The sequence below is a fragment of the Micrasema longulum genome, unplaced genomic scaffold (genome assembly GCF_059751315.1).
Source record: "Micrasema longulum isolate JH-2025_06_02 unplaced genomic scaffold, ASM5975131v1 h1tg000862l, whole genome shotgun sequence".
Taxonomy (NCBI): Eukaryota; Metazoa; Arthropoda; class Insecta; order Trichoptera; family Brachycentridae; genus Micrasema; species Micrasema longulum.
The window spans coordinates 15162-42992 of NW_028278054.1; the positions used below are offsets into that span (position 1 = coordinate 15162).

The window sequence follows — 27831 nt, forward strand, 5'->3', positions numbered from 1 at the left end:
ATAAATTATCAATTTTACAGATTTCACTGAACGAAATTGTCGGTTTACTAAATTAATTTTGTCTACGGTCAATGGGTCAATAACAGGAATCACAAAAACCGAACCACATGAGAAATAAGGTTGTCCAACGGCAAGAAAATTACACTCTGTCAGCACAGGCATAGACTAAAAATATGTACTGTTGTCTGTCAGCAACAACTGCTATATTTGTTGACGACGTTCGTAGTGGTAAATGGTGCTAAAATGGCGAATTGTCATAAATTTGTTCTAACAGGTGCGATATGATTAATATTTGGTGTTATAAAGTTTGGTGAGCATATAAAGTTTTCTGCGATTTCATTCATAATTGATTTACACGTTTTACCGATTGGATGTGGTTTTTCATTATTTATTAATTATAAAATTCGAGTGTGATCAGCTGATATCGTTCTATTTTGTTAAATTATTTTAGAAAATATTATTTTACTCGTAATTTAAACCCCAGTGATTGTTAATATACGGTGTAAAACAATTGCGTTTATTTACTGTAAGCATATTGTTTTTAGTCCCGCTTTCTATTTTGCTTATTAAGACACATCATCAACCTTCACCAGTGTTCTTTTACATTTTTTTTTATTTGTGATACTTTTGTCGAACTGTCATTCTATCTCGGCTAGTAACGTAAATGTTTCGGTTATAGGAATTATAGGATGGTAGACAATGGCTTCAGGCGCATCCTCCCTGGACAGTAATGAAAGTGGTGGTAAGATAAATTTGGATTTTTCTTGTTTATTATAATGCATTATATCCGTACTTAGATAACACGATCTGACAGCCCCGGAAGATTAAAACATTTCGTAAGCGGCTATAAAGCATCGTTGATTCACTAAATATTTCGAATAACATAGAAAGTTTATTAAATAGTCTTAATGAGCCTGGATCATTTAATAATGTACTTAAATTTCTTTGGTAGGAAAGAAAACTGTTAATAAATATTGCCAGGCTTGTGTCAGTTCGAGTTACATACTAAGTTCGGAATAATAAATAAATTTGACATATTTATGCGGTCACCATGTTTACACATTAAGTTAAGTAGATTTATGGCAAAGATAATGATGTCATCCTTTTTTAATTTGTGTACTAAAAAAATGTAAGTAGCGCTGTATGTTGGATCTTATTGATAATTTTTGCCTCCAAAAATAAATTGAAATACATTAAGATATATACTCAATATGTAGTTTTTTTAAATATAATTTTCAATCAACCTTTTTATTACCTTAGATCAGTTTGTCTACTTTTCCCACTTGCCATTTCAGTTCAGATCAGATCAGTTGTATATTATAGCATTTTTTTACATTTGGTATATTAAGTGATTTAAGTTAAATACGAAATAGTAAAACGAGCATAGAAGTATAATAAATGCATACAGTTCATATGCATACACGAAAGTTGGCTGTTTGGGAACACTTGTGTCAACAATGCATAACATTGGGAGTAGTATCTGTTATTCCATGTGCTCGCATGACTTGCTGTTGTTATTTCTTAACCCGATGCACACATGTGTATGTAGGTTGGTGTTCTCTATCTACACCACGATCTCAACTAACTTCAATATGATCTACATTATCCAGCATTGCAATTAAAATAAGAGAAAGTTTACTTAACATCCACAATATCTGACGAGCACCAATACATTTCACGGTTGCTGGTTTTGTTGCCATTCAATCTTGCATAATGTAACATGAAACCAATTTCTGCTGTTTATTTTGTCTTGTATTCAACACGGAGCTAGCTTATGGAGATTTCTTCACTTGCCTCTAAGACATTGTTATATATTATTTATTACATTTGGTTTTTTTATTTAAAATAATATGTTACCTGGTAAAATTAAAATAATGAAACTCCTTTCACCCGGATGATTTATATCAATTGGCTTTATGTAGAATCTATTTTATTATTTATTTTGTTTATAAACAGTACGGTACGATTTTTCTTAGCACGATGTTCTAACGTTTAGGTGGTTAATTATTATTTAATTTCAATTCAAAACAAATGAATTAAGTACTTCATATTTTATATTGATGTGAATATTTTTATTGCAACACTATCTATCGAATTAATTTAATGTGTACATTTAAATTCCTCTTTTTCTTTTTAAATTGATATAAAATATTTTCAATTTTGTACACACCAAGATGTTTGAAAACGATAAAAAAATATAAATAAATTAGGTTTACCAATTTTAATAACTGATGACACGAGTGGATGAAGGTGTCATGTTGCAAATTTTTTAAAATACACTTTTTTCACATAAATTAAGATTTTATGTACAGCCCTTTCACTTATAGTCAACTACACCATAAAAAATAACCAAAAACTGATTTTGAGAGTGAACGAAGGTGTTATTTTATTAATAATTGTACTGGTATTCAAAACTTTAACCCTACTTAGATATCTCTGCTTTTTGTTTTTGTAAACATAACACAATTTAGTTTTTAATGCCGAATTTTTGTTTGCAGTGGACATTTCACACTCTTTCATACCTTCCGGCGAGCGTTCAACGGTAACTCTGCCAACAATTCCGCTGCCCATTGATTTTGAGAGTTTAGCCCAAAGCTCCAGCTATGATAAGCAAAACAACTATAGGGTGGTCAAGCAGCCGACGTACGAAGGCATGAATCCGTCGTACGACTCCTTGAACCATTCGCAATATGAGTTATTACAAAAGCAGAACAATGAGGGGTTCAAGCAGCAATACGATAAGGCGGTGCACGAGCTTAACACACTACGGCGACAACATTCGGAGACCAGCCGCCGATGTGAACATGCCATGAAGGTTGTCTACCTTTCTATATCGCCTTAGATCAGTATTTTAATTTATCGCAACAGAAGGGGAAAACATTTTTGAGAAGGGAATATGGAAGTAAAGGCATTTACAGGGCTTATGACCTGTCATTGGCAGGTTTAAGTGGCCAATTTACACACTGTAACATTCACCATTCTGCCTAGTTTAAACATCTACATTTCCTCAACTTTTCCACCTGTTGACTTTTGTGAAGTAAAAGAGCTGAAATCTTTATAGATGTGGGTGAGATTTCATGCGTTACCTAGCGAGCGAAATATTTCAGCAAAGTGAATCTCACCACTTAAACGAGCCAATGACAGGTCATAAGCCCTGTAAATGCCTTGATTTCCATATTCATTTAGAAAAATGTTTTTCCATCTCTGTTGCAATAAATGTAGATCTTGATAACTCCCTAGGGAGTGAAGTCCAGCCTGTCTACAAACATTTGGCCATTGTTGATCAGATCAGTATGCCTGCTTTTCTCACTTACTGCTTTATAAATTATTTTGTTTTGATTACTAGGAATTAGAGTACTTCAGAGCACAACACAGGGCAGCCATGAGTCAGCTGGAAGTGACTGCCCAAGAATCCAACAACTTCCGCGGAAAGTATGGGGAACTTTTGAATGAAAGTCAAAGGTATTCAATTTTCACGCTACATACAATTTGATGATGTATTGTCACAAAATTCTGTATAGAACGAACATAAATAGATTTGAAGTAATCTTATCAGGTTTCTTTTCAGTGATCCTATACCTGATCATAATTCATTTATCGCATATAATGGTGCACAAACGCAGCGCACCTTGATCATTTATGTTACATGAAGATTAGATGATCAGTCTTACACTCTAGCGCTGGAGTTGAGTAAATCACATGCTAGCAAAGTGCTCTCTCCCCCTGCGAGAGCTTTCAGAATCGCACCCAGGTGCCAGGGACTATGAAATATTCTAGCGTAAAAACCCCTTTTTAAATAAATATTTCATCACAACTATGTCGTGAATCGAACCTCTTGCATAGTAGGTAAACACTCTGACCGGGAGCTGGAACATTAAACATTGAAAACATTAGCATCCTAGTTATCATTATTGGAAAAAAAAAATAACCACCATTAATTATATCCATTATTTAAAATAATTTAATTGTATTTAGTAAAATGTCAATTTTAAAATACTTAAATATAAAATTAGAAAGTTTCTGGAACATGGTTTCACTCGAAAAACATTCTCTTTTTTTTTTTTTTAAGTTTTTAATTCAAACTATAGATATATTTCCTTCCTTCTTTAATAGGTTGGAGAGGGAGGTCCAACGACTGAAGCAGGATGGGGTTGGTGGGGGGAGTGGCGGGGAAGGGTCAGCAGAGGGGAGTGTGGTAGTTGGAGGGGGGGACGCAGCTCTCATGCACAATCTTCATAAAAACGATTACGAGACTCTTAGAAAGAGGTACTGAATACATTCCATAAAATATTCTAGTACATACCTAATTTTTAATTGATTTAAATAACATGAATGTTTGCAAATGGATTGTACGACTTACTGCCTATTTTGGTACCTAGTTAACAACATAGTACACTGAAAAATACAATCTGTCATATTATCTTAACTTAAAATTGGTTAGAGCTTCTGGCCTATATGGTTTAACATGTTCGCGGTAATGTCGGCTATTGCCATCAAAATCGTGTCTCTCATTTAAGAAATGACGGGCATAGGTGTTAGTCAAAAAAACATTGCTAGTAAAAGACAGCTATATGTGAAACCTAAGTAAAAAAAACGAATATAAAAGTAAAAAAATCAAAACAGCCGTCAAAGAAACCTAAATTAGATTTACTTACTTATTGGTTACTTGGCTACTTGGCTACTTGGTAATTGTAACCATTAACCAAATCCGAATTGAAATATTCCAAAAAACATGAAAGTTATGATATGTGTCAATATGAGTTGATTTTATGAGAAAAAAGTGTCCGCAAACGTGTTAACCGGTCACTTAACAATTTTGTCTGCTATTGAAAATACGCCCTTTCTTCAGTTTTGTTGGTTTCAGATGGAAACATGTTTTTCTCAAATAAATGTTTCCATCTTTTGAAATCAGTCTATCTTGATGTTCAAGCATAAGCAGAACGGTGATAATTACTCTGGGTTATAAGCCCTATTAATCCCTACACTTCCGTTTTCCCGTTGTTAATTTTTTTTTTGCCTCTGTTTAGGTTTTAGACGTGTCTATTCAAAAACGTATTGTCTTTCCAATTATGTACTTCAGATTTTTTTTGCATGTAATAATATTGAAAATTTCTTTCCATTCTAGGCGTGAAGAGGTGATACCATCGGGACACAGTGTAACTGCAGAAAAACTTCAAGAGTGTCAAGAGGAAAATGCTCGATTAAAGGCACAAGCCCATGAACTGACGCAGGAGAGGAACTCTGCAGTAAGTAAAATCATTATCTTTTATTTATCTCTATCTATAAATTTATGAACAATGGTCACTTGATGTTTGGGCAACCACGAAGTATGTTATTTTTAAATTCTAATTCAGATAAATTTAATTCCACACTTAATGGATAAAGATATGAATATTTAATCGATTGTTTTCATCTATTGAAATAAATTTTTGAAAACCGGCGGTGTTATTTTTGAGAACCAATTTAAGTACACAGGTTTATAATAAAAGTCAAAGGTGTTGTTTTTTTGCATTAAAAGTATTAATTTTACAAAAATACAACATTAAAAACACTGAATATAAACTACATATTATAAACTAACTTGTAATACATATTGTTTTGAATACAAAAAATTAAGCAAATATTACATAAAACGCGGAATATATATGTGTGCAATGCACATGCAAAAAATGGTCACCCAAAACCACCTTCAACGTCTCAACACATTTAGTCATGTAACACGCTGAATCTATCACTACACTCTTCACATTTTTAAACTCAATATTGTAGTCTTTTAGGGCATCTATTATAGCCCTGACACAATTTGTAGTGTTGGTTGACTCTAAAAATTTTACCCCCGCCACAAACAGTTTTACCTCTTCAGGACTTGTATTAATTCTAAATAATATGGCGAACACACAACGGCCTGAAGAATCGGTAATTTCGTCGCAAAACACATAATTTTTTTTGTTTTGTAAAACTTCTTTCTCTTTGCAAACTCTGTCGGCAGCTACAATTCTGAGATACTTCTCCCTTAATGTTTTTGTGCACGGCAAATCTCCAGCACCTGAAAAAAAACAACTGTAAACTGAGAAAGGAAAACTGTATTTTCATCAATTTTTTAAGTCTATTGTCAAATGTTTTCATTCGGCGTTAATCTTGAAATTATAATAGTGTTTGTAAAAGTTGTGGCTTTGGAAATTGTTTTGAGCAGTGAAGTTTACGAAACAAATTCACTGCGTACTATAAAAATTACAGGTAAAATGTCAAATGTCGTATTTTACCACTTTGTAAATATGTGTCAAAAACAGTTAGGTTTATCAAAATCTGTAAAATAACATTAAAAAATAAACGTTTTGCTCAGAATAAAGTTTATAAAAATAAATCAAATACCTTGCATATATTAGTCAATCCAGGCTCTGACATGCGGATCATCGAGTTTTTCCAAAGGTATGTTGGTTTTGATAAATGTTTCAGTCGTGTCTTTAGCCAATTCTGTAACAGCGTCCTGTCTTCTGGTAACATCTTTTATTTATAAGATTTGAAGTGCAAGCTGAATTCTTCTCGGCATTTTTCCTATGTTTCACACCATGAATATGTTTTTCACAAGAATCCTTTCGTTCCCAAGATATCATCATATTCAACAGAATTGGCACATAACAACACTTTTATGGAAATATGACAGTTATGAAAACAAATATGGCCTCCAATTCGAATCTAGCCAAGATTCCATAGAATAATGCAGAGAAACGAGCGTGAAGTTAGCAACTTAAAATATTCGGCTAAATATTTTATAACTGTTTAAAGCTTGCTAAGCTTGTTATTTTCCAAAAACACCGAATTTTGGGTTATTTTCAAAAAACACCAAATTTCGCATTATTCGCATAAAAATGGCGAATTTTGCGTTATTTTTCATTTTATCGCAATCGTGAAATTTTCCAGTCTCTAGTAATATGTGAACACTGATAATCACACCTAAATATTGGCAAAAATTATAAAGAATGACTTAGGTGTAGGTACAATTAAAAGTCTTGCAAGGATGTTAACTTCAAAATTTTTCTTTGATACTAATGCTAATAATATGAAAAACATAATAAAGCCAATAAAATATAAATATATGTGTATTTATTCACTCATTTACTCCAACATTATTGATTTTCATATAAATTTATATGGAGTGAACTAACTAAATAATTATTTTCTGTCAAACGCAAACTTAGTCTGAGATTCTCCTTGGAGCTGGACAGATGTCGCGTCACTTGAGGTGTTGTTAATGAATCCATCTTCAAAAAATGTGTTTTTGCGCATCGTATAAAATACCCGACTCACGCATGCTCACTAGCCTACTTCTCTCCTTAACGAGTTGTTAAATTTATTCATGCATGCAAACCCCCCGGTTTCTTAATAGGTGATATGTATTTAACACACATTATTTTGTCCTACAGATACGGGAGCGAAATGGGCTCAAGCAACAGTGCACCGCCGCCATCCGACAGTGGGACATCGCCTTGCGGGAGAGGAACAACTACAGCGACGCACTGGACAAGGTCAAGTCGCAGCACGAGGAGGCCGTGCGCGAGATGAACCAGGCCATGAGCGTGAGAGTGAAGGCCACCAAGGACATCAAGAGACTGACGGAAGAGAGAAATGCTGCCATGCACGAGTACTCTCTCATCATGAGTGAAAGGTAATCATCATCGTTCCCCTTTCGGCACTCCGTAAGGCATGAGGCACTGCATTTGTAAACAGAATGCAGCGTATTTCCATCATCTGTTACATGAAGGTAAGGTGATCAGTCCTACGCTTCAAGTGCCAGTTCTGGAACACTGGAATATTGTCGTCAAAAAACAATATTTCTTGTCCACCCTGCCAGGAATCGAACCCGGGACCTCAAGATTATTAGGCGAACGCGCCAACCATTACACAACGCGGCAGACTTATATCTACTTGATTTATTCATTTCCTTATTCAGGATTTTTTATCCGTGAGCAGCCATCGAGTCGAAGATACTATAGAAGTCTAGGCATTTACAGGGCTCATGACCTGGTTTAAGTGCCCACATTACACACTGTGTAACATTCACCACTCTGCCTATGTTTGAACATCTATATTCGTTCAAATCTTCCATGTTGTGAGCTGATACCTTTATTGATGCGGATGAGATTCACCTGGCCGAAGAGTTAACGAAATGTGGATGTTTAAACTAAGGCAGAATGGTGAGTGTAGCCACTTAAACCAACCAATGACAGGTCATAAGCCCTGTAAACACCTAGACTTCCATGTTCCCTTCTCAACAACGTTCCAATGGATTTAGATTTCAATAACTCCCTAGGAGTAAAATCCACCGCCCATAAACATTTGGACGTTCTTAAAACATTGTCGTCTATCCAAGTTGATTGTTTAACCAGGGACACGGTGCACAAGGAGATGGAGAAGCTGTCGGATGACCTCGCTCGAGCAGTAGCTCGCGCGAGCTCCGCTGAGGGCGAGCTGGCCGTCTCCCAGCGCGAGCGCAGGGCCCTGGAGTTGCAAGCCGAGTCCCTCCGGCGGGAGATCGCCTCCGCCCTGCTGGACCGCGACCGCGCCTTACGCGAGTGCTCCGACCTCACGCGTAACCCGGCCCAGGCCAAGACCAGGTGAGTGATATATTGAGGAATCTCGTATTAAGACACAAACTAGCTGGCCGCCGATGCTAGGTATTTTACATACTTACACAGTCCCACATCCTGCCTTACAAGTTATTTCTTAAAAAGTTTACAATTCAAACCTATTTCTATCCTACTCAAAATATTTCTCCAAACAGATAAAAAAAGTAATATATAGTTAGAAGAAAAACGAGATTGTATTAAATAAATATTTATTTAAGTTTAGTAAATACGGAGTGGCCCGGCAATATACGTAAATAAACATTGTGGTGATAAGCTCGTTTTATATTGGTCAGTAAATGGTACAAGATCTTGTGCAGAATTTGTTCCAATTCGGATGAAATCAAATTCCAAAAACATAAAACACGTCATATTTTTCAAACAATATTTGTGCCAATATCTGCGCGCGCATCCCACTTTTATATTGTTAACTGTCATCTGTCAACTTCAATTTTCAAGGCGCACCAAATTATTTGTTGTTGCTTGGTGTCATGTTATTTATCCAATACACAAATTATGTCAAAACTAACAAAGAACAAATTAACGATTTATTCATTGAAAAAACTAAATAAATAAGTAGAGAGATATTGGTACATAAAGATTTTTTGTATATTTTCTAGAATTTTGATTATTTTTTAGAGATGTAAATCAAAGCTAATGAGAGAATAATTAATTAGTGAAATGAAAACAAACTTTAAATTTTAAACCAGCATTTCTTTTCAAATTTTTAAACTGTGACTTAAAATCCCTGTGCTAAATAATTTTATTCCTAAGAGCCTCTATGCATCTCTCTGTCAACTGCCAGTTCCTGCGCATCCTCCCGAATAAGGTTCGCGTCCCGTAGTTCTGACTTAAACTGTCGAACTGAATTAATTTTGTTAATTCAGATGAAAATCCATTTATAATAATACAACTAAAAGTTCACAGCATTTTTCTTCAAACGTGTTTTATTTAAAAAGGAGCTAAAGTGATCATAAACAAAAAGTATTGCTTTGTTTTAATTTCTTTATTCATAAAAAAAAAAATTACTGTCAAAAGCATTAAATGAAATATACAAAGCCATTTTATCAAAAAAAAATACAGATTTATTATAAAAGCAAAGAGAAACACTGAGGAGATAATTTTGTCGTAGAATTCAATATCTACAAATTGTATGTTTTTTCAGTAGGTATCAATGTAAAATAAAATAAATCTGGTAAAATTCAGAAAAAGATAAACCGCATTTTTCAACCAATTTTTGAACCAAGTACAAAGTACCAAGTACAAACCAAGTAAACCGGTAGTATGATGAAAAGTAAGGAAATCATATGACATTGCTATTTTAAAACGCAGATCTTTTCAAATTTTGCAATATGAAGAAAACATAAATAAGATACATAATTAGTTATTTTTTAAAGATTACGCCTCTTGAAATTTAGATTAAAAACTACATTGGTACTTATATATAAAGATTTAAATTTAAAAAAATAAAAATCTAACATTTTTCTTAAATTGTATGTAAAATCATGCCTTCAATAACCATTAAGAAAACAGTTAAAATAGTTTAGATCAAATCTTTTTTTTGTCATTGAGTTTTTTGACATTTTTTAGGAAGAACATTTTGTGCAGGTACTGAAAAAGCTGCTAGGAGAAAACGTTCACAATCCACGTTGATTTAGAAGCCTTGTGTTGGTTGTTGATCGCAAAAATAAAAATATATTGTTAGTTGTCAGTAACGGCGTCGTCACTAAATAGCTCGGTTTGCGAGCTGTCAAATGTCAAACAGCCTGTAGTCTGTAATGGCGTCGAACACTTCATACTGCTCATGCTTACGCGCAGGAAACTGCCCAATGTAAAACAGCTAATAAAATGGCCCAAGATTTGGCACAATAATTATTGTTAAAAAAACTGCCCAAGATCTTGTACTATTTTATGCCCAATGTAAAACGGCTTTTTAGACCTATAAAATAAAGGTTATTCATGTTCAGTAAAATGTTAACCGTTTTTGTAGTTATCGATTTTTACTTTTTTTTGTAAATCAATTAATTATTCTATCCACCCCGCATATTAGGACTACAAATGGTATTCCAATGCTCTGTTGGTACATATTAACATTGATAGAAATAAAATGGTTGGCTCGACCCAAACTTAGGGTTACATTTTTAATTTATCATATGCATAACAATGTATAAAACATACGTAATTAATATTTTTGTAATATTTTGCTGTTATAAACTTAGATAAGTTATCTCGCTATCAATATATTGATAATAATTCTCAATAGGATTGGCCGTCTTCCTTGATAAGAATATTTTGTACTCGCAGTTTCCATTTGTTTTTATTAATATGCACTAGTATTTTTGTATCTTGTGAAAATTTTGCAAATTGAAACATGAATTGCAAAATTGGGTTCAAGTATTGATATTGGAATAACTCTGATTTTCAGTGAAATGAAATTTGAATTGGCCAATTAGAATTACTTTAATAAGTGTTTTTTATCATTAATACAAATGCAATATATTGATGTCCTTAATTTGACCAGATTGGATAGTTTGGCCTATCATCATGGGGGTAGTTCCGGATCAGGAAAGGATGGCAACAGTACTGCACAAGGTACAGATGCATCAATGGACAAATTGCAAGGTATGTTTAGACTATAGCAAAACTTTTACAATGCAATAAAAACCCATTTTTACATTTTTAAAGGGAGCAACATTAAAAAACAAGAGTAAAACTGAGGAATACAATAAAAGTGAGGAAATTAAAAATGAATGAAAAATTCTTAAAGAAAAGACTCATTCTTCGTAAACCCATCAACTGCGTGTCACAAATTAGTAAAAAAATGTCAATATGACATTTTTGCTTTAAAAATAAATGAGGATATTATGAAAACTAACCCTTAAGTCCGTCTTGTGGTCTATTAAATTATTAAAACCTATTAGAAGAGGAAGGAAATATATCAATAGCTTAAATTAAAAACTAAAAAAAAATTTTTTTTAATATTTTTTTTTAGTTAACTCACACTCCCAAAACATTGTAATAATTTCATATTTAAGTGTGTTAAAATCATAATTTTACTAAGTGCTATATAATGATTTTGAATAGTTGGATGTAAATAATTTTTTTATAGGTACTAATGTTTTTTATGTTTAATTGTCACCTCATGTTCAGCGCGTTTGAATACCATGCAAGAGGTCTCTGGTTCAGTTCCTAATGTAATGGACATGAAATATTTATCTTAAAAGGTTTTTTTACACTCTCATATTCTCAGAACTGGCACCTGAAGATACGCCCCGGTTGATGTACCAATGCAGTGCCCTATGCACCATTAGGTGCAGAAAGGTAATGGGTTATAATAGATGCCAATAAAAGATTGTTATAAAATTGGGTGTTTTATCACTACAATATTTCATAATCTTTGAAGCTGTATCTGGAGGGTAAACTCGATGGTCTTGCCTTCATGTACCAAATTATCAAGATATGCTGAAATGAGTGTATTAATGGAGTGCCCTATTTATTTCATCTTTACCAAATCATGTCGCATTAGTTCATAAAATGTATCAATCTATTTTTCAGGGCTTGTAGGTATGGTTTTAAATCCAAGGCACAAGGAAAGAGTGGACAATCTAGAAACTGCCAATCAAGAGCTGGATAGGTTACGGAAAAATCTTGATAAATTACAAAGTGAATTGACAGAGGCACATCAAGAAGCTGAGGTTTGTTTAACACTGTTAATAATATGATTTATTTTGCATTTTCAATACGGGACTTGTGCCTTGCTATGCAAAAAGCGTCATCATTTTATCCACGCAAAATTAAGACTTAATTGAATTTAGTTTGTTGATGTATGTCATTTGTCCATTAACAATAAAAGCATCCAAAAGTTGTAAGCCAAGATATTTTATGTAGTCTCCAGTGCTATGGAATTGCAAAAAAACAAATGTGTTTGAAAACTCATGTTTTAATTACAAACATTGTTTTTTTTTAATGAATCTAAATACGAAATTAAGGATGGTCTTGTTATTTTTCTATTGGATTTACTTTTAATAAATTGCTTATAAAACATCTTGATTCTTTAATTTATGATTGTTATTTTTCTATTGGATTTACTTTTAATAAATTGCTTATAAAACATCTTGATTCTTTAATTTATGATTACAGGTATCAAAACGGAGAAGAGATTGGGCATTTTCAGAAAGGGATAAAATTGTTTTGGAAAGAGAAAGTATTAGAACTCTATGTGATAGATTAAGAAAGGTAAAATTGATGTTTAAATTCTGATTTGATCGCGCAACATATGAATATCTTGAATATATTATAATATGATTTAATAATTATTCTTAGGAACGAGACCGAGCTGTGAGTGATTTAGCGGAAGCTCTGCGAGATTCCGATGATATAAAAAAACAACGAAATGAGGCATCGAAGGAACTTAAAGAACTGAAAGAAAAGTTCGAGTCTGAAATAGAAAAGGATGGATCTAATTCGTGTCGGGTCCATCATTCCCCCATCACCCATAATAATTCGCGGGATTCTGCTATTGACGCTGATTTACAGGTCAGTACAAAACATGTAGAATGTAAATAAAAAATGACAATTCGCATCTAAAAGTTTTGAAATGGAAATATAGTAAAAGGATATTCAAAAATATTTCTCAATTCAACGGAACACATAATCACAGCCTATTAATATATTTCAAGCAAGCCTTGGAAAGTGGCTTTTGTATTGTTTTTTATTATTGCCAAGTTTCTGAGAAAAGCCATAAAACTTATAGATTTAGTGAAATTATTGTTGATTAAAAGGTAAAAACAGTTATTGGACGAATTAGATGTTTTTTTAACATTTATTTATGATTAATTGAGTATTTTTATGTTTATGGCGAACATCCTGTTGTTAATTATGACTTAATAATGATTTTTTTGTTGGAAAAAGAAAATGTACGAAAACCCTTTATTAAACATAATATAGTAAATGATTAGATTAATTGAGAAATTCACTGAATTTTACAGGAATGGGAATCAGAAATTCTTGAAGTAGATTTATCAGGGTTACCAACAGACGGAGATTTGGGATTCGAACTAGTTGGTGGCAGAGATGATCCATATTACCCAAATGACTATGGTATCTATGTTGCTTCCGTCCAGAAAGGTTCAGTTGTTGATGGGAAATTAAAGTAAGTAAATCGAATTTATATATGTAGGTATTCCATGTACATATATATTTTTAGTTTTTTTAAAATCACTGTCTATGCATAGTAAAAATAAGTAATTCTATTGTCAACTGTTTTTCGACAACAACACAGGGTTAGCCGCCGGGCGCCGGGATCGTATTAGGTTCATGATACTTTGCAAGTGTCGGAGTACCTAATTTGTGTTTTCGGCAATCTCTACTATCTATCTGTGATGAGTTAGATATAGCGATGGATAGTGAAACAATAGTACTATTCACGATTGCAAAGGTTTCGGAGCATAAATGGCAGTTTTTCATACATTTTTGATTAAATATATATTTAACTTTGCAACAACAATGGCAGTCTCCTTTACGTTACAGAACAAACACCAAAAACAATTAAAAACCCTTAATAATTTACCGATTATTCGCAATACAATATACACAGAGGGTAACTTCTGGCAACAATATGTTATTAACCAAAATAATAAATTGTCCTATCGGTCTGGGAAAAGTACTAAAAAAGCATTTATTGCATATTACTAAAAAAAAAAAGTTCAGAATGTCATCTTTGTTTTAACATGCCTCATATTTATATTTATTTGTTTAATTAGAAGCAATATCATTGATGCTCTCTCATTGGCTGGATATTTTTATATTTATTTGTTTAATTAGAAGCAATATCATTGATGCTCTCTCATTGGCTGGATATTTTTTAATATTTTTTTACATCAGTACTTTTAAAGTCATATAACACCCTCGGTATACATTTTACATAAAAATGAAGTATGTAAGCATCATCCCTGTGTCCCAATTAATACATAAATAACACGGGAAAAGATCCTACATACCGATTAAAAGGGTGACACACGTTTTAGTGGGATTCAGTGAGGCCTAGTACCTCATAATCCTATAAATATTTATGGCTAGAGTCTCGATATTCTAACGTCTGCCCCCGCAAGTGACATAATTAACCGTCTAAAATTATTATTGTAGAAGCTGTTTTGATAGAACATTAGTATATTTAATTAGTTTTATTATGAATAATTGTCATTTTTTGACATATTTTTTATTTATATTTTCTGTATACCCCTTTTGTTAATGTTTTTTTTTCCGAAGCTCTGTTTTTTAATTTATGTTTTATGTAACAGATAATTTTATTACTATATTTTTAAAAATCCTTTCCATGGTATAATAAGCTAATTTAATCTGTCCCGACTCCTCGTAATAACCTAGTCGGACTGTAAGTATTAACAACAGGATGACTGTTGTCCACAGGGTGTGGGACTGTGTGCTGGAGGTGGTAGGCGGTGGAGGCGGCGCGGCGGGCGGCGCGGTCGGATTGCAGCGGGCACTGCGCGAAGGCACGCGCGGACGCCTGCTGGTGCGTCGCCGCCGCCCTCGTGCGCGTTGTCTGCACACGGCACAGCTCAACCGGGCTAATGTAGCCGACCATGGCCTCCTCCTCCACCAAGGCTAGTACACAACAGAATCTCCTCTATCTTTATTTGTTTATAAATATTTTTGATTATGAGGCATATCCAGAAAGTTGTTCCGTTTCCAGGCTAAAGAAAACAAGTATGTACTTATATGTATTTTTTTTAAAAAAGATAAGATTTGGACCTTAAAATGTTTTTCTACATAACTCCCACCATTTTGTAGGCACTTCACAATGCTAAGCGCCCACATGTCCGCATCGCATGCATAGGACAGATCGTATCAAACTAATTTTAGAATTCTTATATAGTCATACTAGTGCGGTCCATCCGATGCTAACTATACAAATAATTCTAAAATCCGTTTAATACGATGTATCCGATGCGTGTGATGCGGACATGTGGGTGCTTACCTTAAAGGGGAATCGACCTCATCATAAAGAAGGACGCTAACTTCGTTCGTCGCCCTGCACATTTCCATTGAATCACTAATCACATGTTCTTTATACACCTCACAGATCTGTCGATAAATGTTGACTGGTTTAATGGTTTTCTCATTAAGGGAACAAATTACAGACCTTATTTCGCAAGCGGCAGGATTTTCAATTTTATTCGGCTTTTCAAACAAGTATCATAGTCAGCTAACTCAAAATAGAGTCAACTCCTTCGCAGTGCTGACGACAACAACGAAACTGCCATCACAGTGCTACAATGGCAGTTTCGTTCATTGTTTTTCATTTTAAAAAAATACAAACGAAACTTACTTTCTGGATATACCTCGTATGTCTAAATCTATATAGGCAAGTGCTGGATTTTACCCTCTAGTGAGTTCTCCATCTCTGTTGAAATATCTATAAAAGTGTTAATTATTAATTTGTTCCATGATATTAAGTATGGCCGTACCGTGTATGCCCCAAATAATTTATCCGTAAAGGAGTATGGACGTACATTGTACATGTTAAAGGACATGGCAAAGCCACCTGTGGATGGTTGGTGTAAATATATCAAAGAAAAATTTAGATTTCTATGATTTTTAACAAAACTACTTTGAACATTTTTTTCTCTCAAAAACTCTCGGAGGTTAAAGAACAAAGTGTAAATTGTGCCTCCATTTCTCTTTTCTTAATATATATAGCATGTTTGCCTAAATTTTTCTTATTGGGATCTCTTTTTCCCACCTTGAATAATATCTATGGTTACCTGTATACGAGGTGTTTTCAGAAAATAACAGGAATTTTCGGTTTTTGAAAAAAAAAAATTTACTCGTCTACATTAATGTTGCGGCCTTCAAAATAGTCCCCATAAGATATTATGCACTTGTGCCAGCGCTTCTTCCAATCCTCGAAACACTTCTTAAACTCGATCTTTGGGATAGCCTGTAGCTCTTTCAGCGATGCACTTATAATGTCATCTATGCTTGTAAAACGCAGCCCTTAAGGTTCTCTTTATTTTTGGAAGTAGAAAAAAGTCACATGGAGCCATGTCTGGCGAATATGGAGGCTAGGGCATCGTTACTGTATTGTTTTTGGCCAAAAATTCACGAACTAGAAATGAAGTGTGAGGAGGTACATTATCATGGAGCGAAAGCCATGAATTGTTTTGCCACAAATCCAGGTGTTTTTTACGTATTGTTTCACGCAAACAGCGTTGACCTTGTAGGTTATTGACCGTTTGACCTCGTGGCAAGATTTGATGTTGCACTATGCCATTAAAGAACACAGTGAGCATCACAGCGACCGCACTTGTCGAGCCCTTTTCAGTCTTGGCGATCCAGAATGCCTCCACTGGGACGATTGAGCCTTTGTTTCGACGTCATATCCGTAAACCCATGTTTCGTCACCTGTTATAACACGTTTCAGTAATTCTGTATCGTCCTTGACTTCGTTTTGTGACACCTGAGCAACTTCCATTCGCTACTGTTTTTGTTAGAGATTCAAAAATTTTGGAACAAATTTTGCTGCCATGCGTTTCATACCCAAAACATAAAAAAAAAAAAATTCATGGCATGAGTTAATCGATATGTCAACATTATCAACGACTTCTTTGATTGTGATTCGCCGATCGTTCATAACCATTTCATTAACTTTTTCAACATTTTCATCGGTTGTTGATGTGCTGGGGCGTCCGGGCCGTTCGTCATCTTCAATGTCTTCACGGCAATCTTGGAAACGCCTATACCACCTGTAAACTCTTGTTTTACTCATAGCAGACTCAGCATAGGCCTTTGTTATCATTTCACTCACTTTATTTAATTTTTTACACAAAATTTGATGCAAATTCTTAGATCAGTTTTTTTAAACAAACAAATATTGCCGAGCTCATAAAAACACGTCTAACCTTAGCGGCTGCCACAGACAAAGTAAACAATTGATACAGCTTAAAATTTTAGCATACTTTAGGGGCATGTATACCGACATAATGACAATCGGAGTCTCCAAACCTGCGAAATTAAAAAATGCCCGTTATTTTCTGAACACACCTCGTACATATAAAAATATATGAAAAGAACTGATATCTTGAATGGGCCTTTGGAAATTATTGTTGTAGGTTGTGAATGATGAAATGCCCTTCCATACGTATTATCCCATACGACATTAGAAGCTTGCAAAGCACTGATCCTTATATATGCATCATGTATGATAATACGGTTTTATTTTTAATCATGCTGCAAGCAATTTTTAGCTGAGGTTGTATGACGTTTAATTCATTTTTGTGCTTATTGAGTTTACACATTGAACCAAAAAACCTCAGCACTCTTAATAATAAATATGTATATTTTATTTTCTTCACAGGGATTTACATAAGTAAAATAGCACCTGGTAGTTTAGCAGCTAAAGAAGGAAATCTGGCCATAGGAGATAGAGTCCTGAGTGTAAGAATTTTTTCTATCATTCAAATTAAACACAAAATCTTAAAAATAAACCCTATTAAAAGTTTTATGTTTTAATTATTGTCGCTTTTTAAAGTAGCCTAAAATGTTATATTGCAGATTAACAACAAGTTGATGGATGGATTAAAAAGTTCTGCTGAAGCTATGATGATCCTCAACGATAGGCACTTTGATACAGTAACTATTACTACTTTAAAGCACATATCTCATAGTGGATCAACTAACAGCGATCTTTCCAATAGGTATGATTTTAATAATTGCTATTTTCCAGTTGTACCTGTATTTCAAATCTTTCGAGATGACACTTCAAATCTTTGACGATATCCAGAAATGCTAATACAAGCTATGTATTGGATTTTGTAGGTTTTCTCCTATCAAAGACTCCTTGGGAATATCACATCATACCAACAAGATGGTGAATAGCTGTTCCCAAACTGACGAGCCGTGGTGCCAGTACATCATGTCTGCTGGAGACCAGAAGGTTCCCACTTCACATCCTTTTGAGATTCCTGTTACTGACTTAGAGAGAAGATACGTGTATAAGGTTGGTGCCGGCAGTCAGGGAAAATCCCATGAAAAAAGCCATTCCTCATCGGGAAATGAGAAAGGTATGTTAAGATATTTCACAGCATTTTACATAATTTAAATACATTATATTAATCCTAATTTAGAATCTTGTTTTTAAATAATGCATTTTTTTTTCAGGAACATGGGATATGATTCTAGGTAAAATAGAAGCAGTTACCGGAAGAAGTAAATCCAAAGATAAACAAAATAGGGTATGTATATCTAATTTGTTTTTTAAAAAAATTATAATGTGTCATACACTAGAGTGAAATAAATATTCTGCTGTCAAAATTTCAATTCCGATAGATGCACAAAAATGGAACTTGCAAAATAATTAGTTAATCATTACCTTAAGCCATTTGTTAGTATGTGTTCTTTATGTAATTCAATCTGCTGGGTTTGTTTTGCTCTTTTGAGTTCTGGATTTAGTAAAAACTATGCAGAAAGAAGTTTAAAAAGTCACAATTACATTATTATGTATGCTCTTAAATAAAGTTCTTTTTTATTTGCTTGAATCATATAAATATATATCTTAAGATCAATAATTTACATTCCCGTTTTATTTCTAGCAAAGTGTAATTCCTGAAAGTGACGCTATAGCTGAATTAGATTCTGTTATTGATACTTATCATGGAAAAACCAGTAAGTTCTTCAATATAGTGACCATTTTAAAATGAAGTTAAATAGGTAATTCAGATATCTCACGCAATCACTGTAAATTTTCAGGTAATAAAGATTCATCGAGTGGTGTATTAAAACGTTCCAAACGCCGAGGAAAAGGTTCACAAAGTAGTTCCGAATCTACCAAAAACAATGGCGGTACCTGGCCAAAGGCTAGATCTAATATAATTTTAGAACAAAACCCAACTGGCACAATAGTTCAACCGCGAACAAAGAAAGAGAGACCTCCCCTTTCCATATTGTTGAGTCCTCCTACTAAATTACAGCAATCTGAACAGCAGTGGAGCAACAGGAACTCCAACCCCATTCCCTTAGCTCACATGCCCCTTACTCAGTCCAGTACCCCATCCCGTCACTCGGTGTACAAATCCATAGAGTCAGCTCCCAGCCCCTCTAAAGTGCATATGAATTTCCCCAAACCTGTGTCTTTATCGGAGAACAATGCCTTTTCTCCACCCAACATGATAATTTTTGATAAAATCCGAAGTTTAGATAAAGATTTTACAGAACACGATATGACTCCTAATAGGTTAAGTAGAACTTTGAATCCCTCCGATGACTCCCTCGATTATCAACCTGTGACTAGAGAAAGCAAAAGTCCGAATTCTCTGGATTATATGGTAGCGACAAACAAAGGTCCCAGTTCCTTAGAATTTGTTCCGCCTATATCTTCTATCTCCAAAAATCCTTTAGACTTTTCCCTAAAAGGCCATGGGAAGGATGTTTTAGATTACTTTACCGGAAAGAAATGTGCTCAAACAAAAGTGACCAAGTATCCTTCAGATAGCGAAAGCTTAGGGCCCGATAGTTTGACAAGTGGCATTTCTATGGGCCTCACTAACACCCTTCCTTCCCACTCCCGTATACAGTCCCAGCTTTACCGCACTGGGGGAGTGCCGCCTTTTGTGAACCCTCATCCCCACCACCTCCCTCCCAACCGTTACACTCACCCCGCTAGCCCCACCATGTCCATGACTCAGAGCCAATCAGGTGAGAGCATCGGTGTGGGGTTTGACTGTGCCAGCTTTGGAATGCACTTTCACAATGCGTCCGATGTTCAGACAAATGTAAGAGTACCCAGAAACAATCCCGGGGATCATCATCATCACGGGTACGAAGGAGGAACATTTCCTCGGAAAAAAGAAAATCCAAGATTTAGAATACCATCCAATCCAAGTGTGACTTCAAAAAACTCCGCGGGCAAGGTGAGCACAGGTTCCATCGAACGCAGCTCTGAAAGAGGTTCACCGATGCCCACATTCCATGTAGAAGTCTTAAGTCCCGGACGCGGAGCTCACGCCAAACAATTACCTCATACCAACACTCGCAACTCCATGCCGGAGTACTGCGGATTAGGTTGGTATAAACCTTTACCCGGAGAACTGAGAAGAGTGCACATTGACAAGAGTCAGCAACCCCTCGGAATCCAGATTTCATGTCCACCAGAGAGTGGTGGAGTATTTGTATCTACTGTCAATGAACACTCCCTCGCTAGTCAGGTAGGACTTCAAGTGGGTGACCAACTTCTTGAGGTCTGCGGAATCAATATGAGATCTGCTACATACAAGCTGGCTGCCAATGTACTGCGTCAGTGTGGCAACTCTATCACTATGCTGGTGCAATATAGCCCCGATAAATACAACGAACTGGAAGGATCAGGTAGTTCCTCATCAGGAGAAAGATCTGGCGATGAGGTTTCTGTATCAGGATCTCCTACGCCTCGTAATTCTCCAGGCCCCCAACAATCACTGCGGCTTGAAGCGCCCACTTCAGATATGAATAGTAGCCGACTGTCCCAAAGTAAAGAATTGTCCGAGCCTAGATTTTTACTCATCGAGATGAGAAAGAGTTCTGATCTCGGAATAAGTTTAGTTGGGGGTAACGCAGTTGGAATATTTGTCCACAGTGTCCAGATAGATTCCCCGGCATTTAATGCTGGCTTAAGAACGGGTGACCAAATTTTAGAATACAATAATGCCGATTTGAGACACGCAACCGCCGAGCAAGCTGCATTGGAATTAGCCAAACCTGCCGATAAGGTATGTTCCTTTCTAATATATTAGGCATTAATTCATTTAAATTTCCACTTAACAAATGTTTGTTTTACTTGTTTTTTAGGTGAGTGTTTTAGCCAGACATGATTTGCAACGTTACCATGAAATCAAGGATAAGCCCGGAGATGCCTTCTTTGTAAGAGCTGGTTTTGATAGAAGCGCTGACCTCGGATCTAGCGGCGTGGATCCTAAGTTTGATGCCTACTCTCTGTGGTTCCGGAGAGACGAAGTTATTTTCGTGGATAATACTTTATTTAATGGTGCTCCTGGATTATGGAGAGCTTGGCAACTTGACCACAAAGGGAATAAACAGCAATGGGGAACTATACCTAGCAAGTTCAAGTGAGTACATATTTGTTTGTTTAATATTGATAAATGACAATTTTCTACTTTCCTACTTTATTTAAGCAATATTACGAGTTTGCAATCATTGCTGTCTTTGTCCTTAGATTTTCATTCTTAGTTTATTTTTTAATACGACTATTTCTGCCTAAAATGGTTGTCAAATGTTGCCTTATTTTCAATATATTTCACTTTTACTTTAAAGTAATACTGTTCAAGTGGGTTGCAATTTTTAGGAATATAATACTCAGGACATACACTGATACATAGTGACAGTTAAAATAAGATGATCATGCTTTATATAAAAAGAAAGATAATCAGCCACAAATGTCTTTCGATGCTCGAAATGTCCTTAAGATTGTGATCCAGAATCAAGCTCTTCAGCCACAATATGAAAGCTCACTAGACACTGTAAAAATATTTTTCTTCTGCTAAAAATAATTGCCAATGTTAATTGTTAAATGCCATTCATTTAGTGTCACTTTGATAAAAAATTTCATTTATAATATTTTAAGTATCTCCAAATCTACATGTACTGGATCAAACCTTCTAGAAATTCTTTGAGAAGCAAATATAAAAGAAAAACCTAGACATTTACTGGGCTTATTTTAAATTACTTTTCGGTTTAAATAATTACCTAACACGCTAATTGATATCTTAATTTTAATGAAACATTGTATTGTCAACAGAGTGGAGGAGCTCCTCCGACGGTCAGTGGGTTCGCTGGAGGGAGCGGATGGGGGCCAGAGCAGGCGTGGCCTGACCGCCACTAGGAGATCGTTCTTCAAGCGGAAGAAGCACCGCGACCCCAAGGAATTGGCTTCCTTCTCCAACACCAACCTCGGCTGGTGGAGTGACTCGGGAAATCTCAATGAGGAGTTTCCACTATGCACCTACCAGAGAGTGGAACAGTTACACTGTAAGTATATTGTCCGCCTCGTGGTTAACGCTTTTGTCTACCACGCGAGAGATCTGTGGTTCAATTTCCAACACAGCTGATGGGAAATATTTGTTTAAAAAGGTGTGTACATTGCAATAGTTCATAGTCACTGGGCTGGATCCGAAGCGTAAGACTTGCCTTAGTATATAAAAAAAGTAAAAATTAAAGTTTCATCATCTGTTTTGTATTTATATACTGTATATCATCCTCGTTTAGGCAAAAGTCACTAACCCAAATTGCAATTCGAAAGTTTGGAGAACTAGGAAAAATCAGATATTTGTGTTTTGGAAGTTTTATGTATTTTATTATTTATTAGAAACATTATTTTTTATTTATTTTTTATTTTTATTTATTTATTCATTAAAAATTAAATATTTATGAACTTATTAAGGCTTTTTAGGCTATGCCCGTGTCAAGCCACAATAAATAACAATAAAAATACATAGTAAAATTAAATAGATAAAATTATTATGACATAGAATAACAATCTAGAAAAAAAGGTAAATGTAATAAATAATCAAATTCCAAAGAATACAATGCAAAAAAAGATAATCAGAAATAATTTTTAAAATATAAATTATACAAATTAAGAATCACACATAATCAAATATACAAAATAGTGGTATCATTAAAATCAACAAAATAATAGTAAAATATAGTAGTATAAAAAAAAAAACTAAATAAGAGTATCATTTAAATCAACAGAAAAAGAATATATATAAGCATAATTGAAATGATAATTGAGATATGTATTCTACGTACATTAGTTGATTACAGAGACAGTTTATAGTGACACGACCAGGAACGACCCATGCCTGTGAACCTGCCTCAACTATATAACGATGTAACACAATTCATTTACTCATATAAATTCCATTGGTAATTTTTTCTTCAAGATACATTTCCAAATACATATCTAGAAGGTTTTTGATGTGGCAAGGTGGCTAAAATTTGGTTTAGTGACTTTTGCTTGTTTATAATCTCGATAATGCAACCCAAAAGACTTAGTGACAGGAAGGTAATATTGTAAAAAAATATTTAATTTTGTCATTAAAAATAATTATGTTCACATATACGTTGCATTTTGTTTACCGATGCAGTGCCTTGTGCACTGGTGTGATAATGATGCTGATTGATTGTTTATCAGTACACCGGATCCCCGTTTTATATGGGGGATATCGCATCTTTAAAGACCAACCGTTACTAAACGAAAATATAAAATTTTAAACAGGGGAGCTTAAATACAAAAAATGCAAGTCTTTTTCGCAATAGAATTTAAGATCATGGTGATTTGAGCCATCTTTTAGGGTCATAATGATGGATGTACACTATAACATCAAATTCAGAAATGTTTCTTTTTTTTAAATAGAACATTTTAAACTAATTCTTGAAAAATTTCGCTTAGTAACGGTTTGTCTTTAAAGGTGCGATATGTTCCGCGCAGTACCGTGTAAAAAAGTATGCTAAGTAAATAACAATGGAGGATAGGATAATCATTCCGGAATTTAAAAAAAAAAGAGATTGTTTACTATTTATTGAACCTTAATTTTATTGAAAAATATCATGGGGTAAAGAATTCACTACAGACATAAAAAAAAGTCCAAAGATGTTCTACAAAAATCCCCAAATTACTCAAAAGGATGCCTTTCGATGGTAGATTAAAAGCACTAGGACTTGCATCATCGGAAGAACGACGAAAGAGAGAATTTATAAGATATTCAATAATGACTACGACTGTCCCCTGCACGAGATGTATCAATTAAATGCCAACACAGATTTATGGGGTCATAACTGGAAGCTCTATCGTCCCCAATTCTACCCCAATCCCAAGAAAAACTTTCTTTCCAGCAGGGTACTTTCAGACTGGAATAAATTGCCAAGCTTAGTTGTCTATTCCATTTCGGTCAACCAGTTCAGAAACCGTTTGGATGCTTTTTTAAAGGAAGAACGCAGACAAAAAGCAGTACACGAGATATAGGCGGCCAGCAATGGCTGCCTGCCTATAACGAATAGTAATAATTACTAGAACTTAGTAACTAATTTCAAAATCAGCATTTTTGAGTTACCCGCTAAAAACACGTATATGTATCTTCCTCCATGAATGCTACAAAAGGACAAGTTGTGGTTCATTTAAATCACATTATGATGATTTAAAGGCATGGCTTGTTTATTTGTAGCATTCATGGAGGAGGATAAAAAAAATGTGTATGTAGTGGGTAGCTCCCAAATGCTGATTTTGAATTTACCTAGTTTTAGTAATTACCTCGCTATAAAACATGACGATAAAAATTGTAACAAAGATTATGCACAATCACCCTTCTCTTGTGCATACATCTCTGAACTTAGTAAGTAAAAGAGCGATGTAGGGAACGAAAACTATTATTATTACGCATTGTTCAATTATTGTTAAATTTTTTTATTTCATTTTTGTAAAAAGTGGTTGCGGTGTATTTTTTTTAATGGTTGATGTTTTTGCATTTAGATCCATCACACCGGCCGGTTGTAGTGATCGGCCCGCTGTGGGAGTGTGTGGTAGAGAAGGTGGTGACGGACTTCCCCAACCAGTTCTGCCGAGCCACTCCGGAGCCCGTTCAGCTCAGTGGAGCCGCCCTGGAGCGAGCGCTGGCGGTCGGCACTTACTTGGAGCCTCGCATGCGCAGCCACTACCTGGACTGCATCTCCCTGCAAAACATTAAGGACATCTGTGACAAGGTCAGCCCACACCACAGACATTTTTTCTCTTTTGAAAAAATTCTTAGTCAACAGTGTTTTGAGTATGTCTAAATTTTTGTAGGCAGGCTGGATTTTTTCCCTATTATTGTAACAGAGGAAACATTTTTAAGAAGGGATCTTAAAGTCTAGGCATTTACAGGGCTTATGACCTGTAAACTATCATTCCTAAGCGGAACTGTCAGATGACAAGTTTTATAATAATTGTATTGCAGGTGAAGAAAACTAACTTGGCAACATATGTAATAGCTATATTTTATTTCTAGGGAATGCACTGTATCTTGGATGTCAGTGTGGCTTCCATTGAAAAGTTACATAAACAGCAAATCTATCCGATTGTACTTCAGATTAAATTCAAATCTACAAAGCAGATAAAGGAAGTAAAGGATAAACATTCTTCTTTAGAAAAAGTCTCCGGTAAAGCTATTAAAGAAATGTACGAACATTCTTTGAAAATGGAAACTGAATATAGACAATATGTTTCCGGTAAGTAAATATTTCAGCGACCTTATCAAGTATGTATTTGAACCGTCTTATGTATTCATAAATTAAATTATTGATATTTATAATAATTTTGGTTTAATATTTTAGCTGTTATCCCTGCTGGTGTTAACATATCGTACATGTGCGCTCAGCTGAAGGCCGCCGTATACGAGGAGCAGGGCAAGGCACACTGGGTACCCTCCCCCCAGGCCTGACCCTTGCCCCCCACCCCGCGCCCCCCTCCTAAGAGTGTCACCTTCTGCCATCCTTCTCCCCAGCACAACCAACAACATTACCTGGACCCGGATACCCTTTACCACTCCGATCCGGGCAACAGAAAGTCTTCCACGAAAGAGAAGAAGACGCCTAGAGAAACTGCTCTATCTACTACGAAAGGGAAGAAACCACCTAGAGAAACTGCTCTATCTACTACGAAAGGGAAGAAACCACCTAGAGAAACTGCTCTATCTACTCCCGAAAGATTTCTCGGCTATTATTCTGAACCTGACGCGGAATACTTGGAAATTGACTATGAGTTTTTAAAGCAATTGAGTAAACTCGCAGAAATCAATCTACGCTACAGAAAAAAAGCTTCGAAAAATCATACTAACGGAAAATCCTCATCTAGCATTCGAGACAGGAATTATTCCCTTTATGAAAAGTTGGCTAACGGCGAAGAAAATGCAAAGAAACTCTCAAGACGTAAAAGCGAAAGCTCATCCGTTCATTGCGGAGAATCTCGGTGCGAAGTGTGTCGATCGACCTGTAAGGCGGGGAAGGCCGGAAGTATTAGTTGGTGCGGCTGTACTCCGACTAGATCAGTTCCCGACACGAGTCAGCGCCGCAGTCGCTCGGGAGAAGCTTCCACCCGCCGGGGATCTTCACATTCGGTTAAATCTGTATCCTTTATAGAGGATCGAGAGCCGAAGAGCCCTAACTACTCTGGAAAGACATTCACCGATGACTTGAAGCACTTTTTGATGAAACCTTCGTCTTCCCGATCTACTCTGAAGGAGAAAATCCTGACTGGGTTCCGCATGTCCACCGACAGCCGTCGACGTAAATCTCCCTCCGTGGGACTTATTAAGGGTCTTTGGAAATCTTTATAAATAAAATATAGGAGAGTTGTAAAGTACTATCAATTTTTTAAAGCTTTTTTTCTATATATTTTTATGTTACAATATGATCTGATAGTTATTGAAGTATTTATTTATATGATATTTACATTTTAAAAAATATTTAGCCTATCAACTGTATTTATGACAACGTCCTCAATACTATTTGATTATGTATTATAAATGTATAACACGAGTTAAAAGTTAACTCCCTCTGTGTAATATCAACAATTTGGCTGCTCTACGGCCTAAAGTTGCACCCAGTATGGGTGTACGATAAACGCAAATGAAACAAAGTTATTTACGAATGCTTGGGATGATTAAAGAATTCTCATCACTTGTATTTACAGTATAGGTATATTTGACCAAAGTTCTTAATATGTCAATTAGACTGCATAATAAATGTAGATTTAGGGAATGCAATATTAAAATAATTTCTATATTAAATTAATAACATATCAGTTAGCTGATATACTATGTATGTAGATAAAATAAAATAAATTAAATCTTAGACAACTTTTGTCAATAAACAAAAATATCGATTTGACAATAGAAATGTTTTTAAAAAAGGAAGTATTTTTTATATTATACTGTTGTAACAATACAAAGTTTAATAATATGTGTAATATTTCTTAAATAATGATAGTATGAAGTACATATTTATATAAATGTAATTTACACAATAGTACGTATGTATGTACAATATATCTGTTGATCGATTTTACTAACTATAATATGCAATGACATGAGAGCTTCAATTTGTTCTACTCATTTGTGACGTAGGAACATCCATCCAATAAAATATTATGCACACTATGTAT

The 27831-nt window shown here is 34.9% G+C and overlaps 2 protein-coding genes across 5 annotated transcripts; both read left to right on the top strand.

Annotated features, from left to right (window-relative positions):
- The first annotated feature begins 141 nt into the window (after positions 1 to 141).
- On the top strand, positions 142 to 27828 carry Dlg5 (MAGUK family member discs large 5). Of its 4 annotated transcripts, none has more exons than XM_088231250.1 (25): positions 155 to 274; positions 680 to 742; positions 2499 to 2815; positions 3347 to 3462; positions 4114 to 4266; positions 5126 to 5246; positions 7425 to 7666; positions 8388 to 8615; positions 11146 to 11246; positions 12180 to 12319; positions 12765 to 12860; positions 12948 to 13160; positions 13613 to 13776; positions 15051 to 15247; positions 18001 to 18080; positions 18198 to 18340; positions 18462 to 18706; positions 18804 to 18877; positions 19235 to 19307; positions 19392 to 21385; positions 21465 to 21742; positions 22432 to 22661; positions 25165 to 25394; positions 25679 to 25898; positions 26004 to 27828. In XM_088231250.1, exons 2-25 carry the CDS (start codon positions 700 to 702, stop codon positions 26108 to 26110), a joined length of 5805 nt encoding a protein of 1934 aa, XP_088087376.1. In that variant the 5' UTR covers positions 155 to 274; positions 680 to 699; the 3' UTR covers positions 26111 to 27828. The 4 variants fall into 4 exon arrangements, with proteins under 4 accessions (XP_088087378.1, XP_088087379.1, XP_088087376.1 ...); XM_088231251.1 differs by having other exon boundaries at positions 194 to 310; XM_088231252.1 differs by lacking the exon at positions 4114 to 4266 and having other exon boundaries at positions 142 to 274.
- LOC148278545 (uncharacterized) lies at positions 26114 to 27004 on the top strand (the record flags this gene model as incomplete). Its single annotated transcript, XM_088231257.1, has 1 exon — positions 26114 to 27004. A coding segment is annotated over one exon (891 nt), but the record flags the coding sequence as incomplete, so codon positions are not given.
- Positions 27829 to 27831: the final 3 nt, after the last annotated feature.